Genomic DNA, 5,449 nt, shown 5'->3' with positions numbered 1-5,449 from the left:
GTAAGGTGTCATTTGTGGCGGGACACAGTTGATGTGGGCGAAAGTCCACATCTGAGTGGGAAAGTAAACACATGGACAAAATTGTTGGTACGTCTCTGTTAATGAAAGATAAAACAATAGTCACTAAAATTAACAAAATCAGCCATTACTTTTGAATTTGTCCTTCAACAGAATTATTTTGCAAACTAATGAAATGGTCTCTTCAATTGATCACCGGTTTTCTTCTTTCCGCCACATCCAGGTCAGCTACAGTCCTGTGGGTTTTAAACTTCTGAATATCATTATCAGGCTGTTGGGAATGGTTTTATAGCCTGTAACGTTAACATGCTTGTCTATAATGTTCTTTTTAATCCACTGAGACAACTCTGTCCTGTTTTCTGTCATCCATGTTAAGTGTGGTACACACACTACGTCACCAAAAACCACAGTGATTATTAGTCACCCTTTAAATAGGCATACTGACTTAGTTAAATATGTCCATCTGGTCACATAATTTTAAATATTTTATAGAGGTACCATCATTTTTGTCCAGGCTGTCTCATATAAAATTGTGTTAGAACAACAATTCAAAAGTAATGGCTGATTTTGATTGTTTATTTTTCTATAAATCTAATATATTATCTATTGTTACTTTTTAATCTTCAAGAGATTACAGTGACCATTGTGGGTTTTTCTTTCATGAACAATTTTGTCCACCTTTATACACAGGTACATTTCAAATTAGGCATCATAAGGGTTATATAATTTGATGCTTGTTAGAAATTAAATTAGTCATATTTAACAGATTCATGAATTTTAAGACAAACTCCTAATTTCTATATTAAAAATGTTTTTTTTTTTAATGTAATATTAGTTTTTTCACGCTGGTGTATTTTGGGTCATCAAAATCAGAAAAACTAATGTTTTACTGTATGTGGTGAATCTGGTTGTCACTTTTTCTTTTCAATTCAACCGCTGAAATAATCGTTCACAATATATCAATCTGAGATGCTCATATAAATCCTATGTAGGCTGTATATAAAAATATCGACATTTGTACACATACAGCCAGTCACTGACTTTGGTGAATTGTCTGTCTCCATCTGTGCCCTGTGAGAATGACTGACATTCAGTTCAGGTTGTAGTTTGCCTTTCACCTAAAGACAGCTGAGATCCAGAAGAAACCCGTGACCCTGAACAGGATAAGCGAGCAGCGTGGAGAATGGATGGATGGACAGGTACTATATAGGCACCATTTGTGTCAAAACAAGAAATTACTTCTTGATTGTTGATTGTGAACAGGAAATTATTTTGATTTTATTTACCCAATAATGTAGACATCTGTCTTGACACAAAAACTATAAAAACATTAAAATGAACACAATGGCTGCCATGAAAACATTGCTTTGCACTTTTACTGTGCCGTACCGCCCACTGGGTTCAATAGAGGGGGGGACCGTACAGAAGCCTTAAGCACAAAGTCACAGTACCATTATGTTCCGAATTCCTTTTTGGAAGCCATATAAAAATGAGTACATCTTTGAGAGGAAAAAAAACATGTTGAAAAATGTAGAACACATTCAGGACTACAGTATTGCACATTGTTATCACGTGTAAACTGGAAAAGCTGAGCTCATTAACCATTCAAAAAAAAAAAAAAAGCATATACTGCAACACTCAACATTGTTTAACTGCAAAATATATTGCAGTGCCTTTCAAAATGTATTTTTGCATCAGTTTGTGATAAGATTTCACATCAAAAAGGCACTGAAGGAAACAAAAAAGCCACCGACGTAGTGGCTGTTCTTCACCGTGAACTGTTATTGCTCAGATTTGGTGCGTGGCAAGCTTTCAGATGTGAACCACATGACTTGTGCCGACAGCTGGCATTCATTCATGTACAATTATTAACCATCTCCACCTTTGTAGTGGCTTGTGAGCCCCGCCCAGCCTGTCTTGTTACACCGGAGATTTCTTCTATGTGCACACCCTCCGCTTCTCGTCAAACAGTTTACGCACAGTGAACACCTGAAGGGGAGAGGTGACATCTTGTAAACGCCAACCATAAGATTTGCTAAAAGTCGTCATGGACCGCAGTGTACCTGAGTGAAAGCCACGCACAGCATCACCAGCATGCTGGCGCACGACCAGAACGAGACCCTCCACAGGTTGTCTTCCAGTAGGTTTCGGTCCCGCGCCTCGAAAGCTCGCAACACTGTTTGCATCTGCCTGCTACGCTCTAGACGTTTGTGTACAGAGTCCATGTACTCCTGAGGAAGTAAAGGGCAAACTTACTTTTCAGCATACTGCACGTTTTAGACCAAAACCACAGTCAGAGTTGAGAGTTATTGAGACATTTCTTTGTAACAATCCACTCTATGTTCCCTCACTGGTCTAAATATGCCATTCTGATTAATATTGTGTTTATGGAATAATTAAGCAGATTCATCCACCTGTTTTTGCCATAGCACCACCTGACTGAAGCTGTCATCAAAGTGCCCTCCGGTTTGCATTGCCAACGTCACATGACCAAGTCACTGTTTTTCTTTTTAACTCATTCACTGCCATTGACGGCAAAAATTAATTTGAACTATTTCTATTAGTTTAAAATGTTTACCACTTTTGTTAACAAGAGTATGAAAACCTATAATTTTTTTATTGTACATTTAGAACAGATATAAAATTTGTGATTAATCGTGAGTTAACTATTGGAAGTCATGCGATTAATTACGATTAAAAAAAATAATAATTGCCTAATGCGATTAAAGAAGAGATTATTAAAAATTAGGAGCGTCAGCAGATTACATTTTTTATCTGTTCTAAATGTACAATAAAAAAATTCATACATACAGGTTTTCATACTCTTGTTAACAAAAATGGAAACAAATGTTAAACTAATAGAAATAGTTCAAATGAATATTTGACATCTATAACCGTCAGTGGCAGTGAATGAGTTAAAGACAAGGTTTGTTTACCTTGAACCCAGAAAATGGGTTAGTCAAAAATAATATGAAGTGTAATCGATGGAATAAACGATAGGGGACTCGATTAAAAAAAATTAAGTTAGTGACAGCACAAATCGAATGTGGCTCTCTTCACCTTCAATTCAGAAAGCGTTATGTTCTTGTATTCCATCCCCGTGCAGTTTAAAATAGTGTTCCTTTAGTTTTGCTAGCTAGCTAGTTGTGCTGGAATAGAATTGCTCGACTTGACATTGCAATTAGGATGTGGTTAGGATGCGAACTCCCATCACTCAACTCAACACTATATTTATAGAGCGCTTTAAAAACAATCACCACTAGTAGGCTAAATTGGCCAAACAATACTTATGTATTTTAAGAAAATAGTACTATACAGCTTGAAAAAAAACAATATTACTTGTATTTAGTTTGTATTTCATTTTCTTATTTTTCAAAATCTTGCCAAGTAAAATTGTCTTATTCTGTTGGCAGATAATTTTGCTTATTTGAAGTAATACTTTTCTTATTTTACTATATTTTTTCTGAAATGTTCTACTGTCCTTTTTGGAGTGAGATATGCCAAGCAATGTAGCGTGATCACCTGCAGCCAATGATGGCCACATGGGGCGTATCATCACGAATCATTTGAGTCGGGTGTGTGTCTTGACCTCCGCCGAACCCCTGGGGTTCGATCAAACACTGCCCTAGGGGTATGTAGACTTACGAGCACAACTGTATATACATTTAAAAAAAAGTGTTTATGTATGTTGTCTTAAATTTTGCTTATATCAATTAGTTACACTAGAGTCCTAAATTTTTTTACACCACTATAAACTACAACCATAATTAAATACATAATATTTGACGTAATATTGAGCAAGTGGTCCTCATTTCCCAGCTACCTGCATAGATCTCAAATTTGTGAACTCCTTAGAAACACTGCAGCTCACCCTTATATCCTCCAACTTGTACTGCAACATGTTTTCATCCACCTCCTCTAAACCGGCCCACTCTTCCTCACCACCCACATCTCCTTTTTCCCCCTCGACGTAAAGCTCGAAGAACACCATCTTCTCCGAGAAGTGGCTGAAGCTGTTATCAAAGCAGACTTGATAGTCTCCGGCCACTGTGGTCTCCACCCTGGGGAAAGAGCAAAAACAGGAAGTAAAGCCAGCAATAAATGGACGGTTCCAGGAACAAGATGGAGGATGTGGGTGAGATTTGTGGGTGCACAACTAACACATGAACTCCATCAGAGCGACGTGTCTCTGCGACCATCGGGATGCCCTCTGGATTGAGGATGGTGAAATCCACATCCATGCCGGCTCCACCAATCACCTAGTATTGAAAAACACAACAAAAGATTAATTTAAAAGCTGTCACGCTTTTTATATATATATATATATATATATATATATATATATAATTGTTAGTATTTTAAGGCAAAGAAAAATGTTTAATAAAAAAGTTGACACGTTCATAAATACATTTGAATTGCTACAATATTGTCATACATTATTTACAATATGCTGATTTACTAAACAAGCACTGCTGATTAGTACATCTTATTATATCAGAAGACATGTGTAAATTTTAGAAATTTCTTGGCTACAGCTGCACATTCGAATGCAGTGTTTCCCAACTTTAACCAACCAAGGCACACAACACATTTCACGAGAAAAACCTCACGGGACACCGAACATAAGGTGACTAAATGTGGAGACATGTCAAATACAAACCCAGCAGTAGTTAAAACAAGCGTAGCTAACGCCAAGCTCGAGAAGTAAACACTGAAGGAAGAACTAAAGCTGGAATATTTAAATGTGGAGCATTATGGGAAAGCATGGTTACCTGATATTCGACCTCCATCGTACCATTCTCTATCGCCCGTTGGAAGAAACAATCGGATTTCCCGGGTTGCAAAAGGAAAGTGAACTCGTTGCTCTCCTCTCCGATTGCGACCACCTCCCCCAACCACCAACCGAACACTGCGAGGAGCAGCAGTCGCGTTTCGCTCACAAGGAGAAGACCCATACCGAGATTAATAGCAAAAATAGAGTTACAGGTTACACTCAGACATTCCTTGACATCGTTCTTCCGCAGGAGAACTTCCTCGTACTGTAATTGGGTGGATACGTAAGCGTCACGTCACGTGACATTAATGGCCAATTAGAGGAAGATGCGTTGCAATTCTCAACCAATCACTGCAGAGAAAGATTCACCAGTAGCTAAATAGGTGTTTCGATCCTAGGGCTGTGATACGTCAGCGCGTCCGCTATATGAATGTGTAATACTGTATAAATGTTTCGTAAAGCGCAAAACTACAAAAATCCATACCGTTAGTGCTTCTCATTAAACAATTTTCATACACAAGCAAGGCACCAAAAACAACATACATATTTAATCTGATTATTAGAAAGTGCCTTGTGAACCCCCCCCCCCCCCCCCCCCCGCGCTGAACTTTTTTGACTTAGACATAGTTCAAGCTTCAGACAAAGATCTAAACCTTA

The 5,449-nt window shown here is 37.9% G+C and overlaps 1 protein-coding gene across 1 annotated transcript; it reads right to left on the bottom strand.

The window, feature by feature from the left end:
* Window positions 1-1,264: 1,264 nt before the first annotated feature.
* Window positions 1,265-5,048, bottom strand: tmed1b (transmembrane p24 trafficking protein 1b). The gene is made up of 5 exons (XM_086081887.1): window positions 4,791-5,048; window positions 4,180-4,277; window positions 3,890-4,079; window positions 2,082-2,249; window positions 1,265-2,007 (listed from the first exon to the last, which is right to left on the bottom strand). Exons 1-5 carry the CDS (start codon window positions 4,971-4,973, stop codon window positions 1,957-1,959), a joined length of 690 nt encoding a protein of 229 aa, XP_085938013.1. The 5' UTR covers window positions 4,974-5,048; the 3' UTR covers window positions 1,265-1,956.
* Window positions 5,049-5,449: the final 401 nt, after the last annotated feature.

The sequence above is a fragment of the Leptonotus elevatus genome, chromosome 8 (genome assembly GCF_054856555.1).
Source record: "Leptonotus elevatus isolate MCC_2025b chromosome 8, RoL_Lele_1.0, whole genome shotgun sequence".
NCBI classification, from domain to species: domain Eukaryota; kingdom Metazoa; phylum Chordata; class Actinopteri; order Syngnathiformes; family Syngnathidae; genus Leptonotus; species Leptonotus elevatus.
Note: the sequence above shows the minus strand (reverse complement) of the source record. Positions and strands in the feature narration are given on the sequence as shown.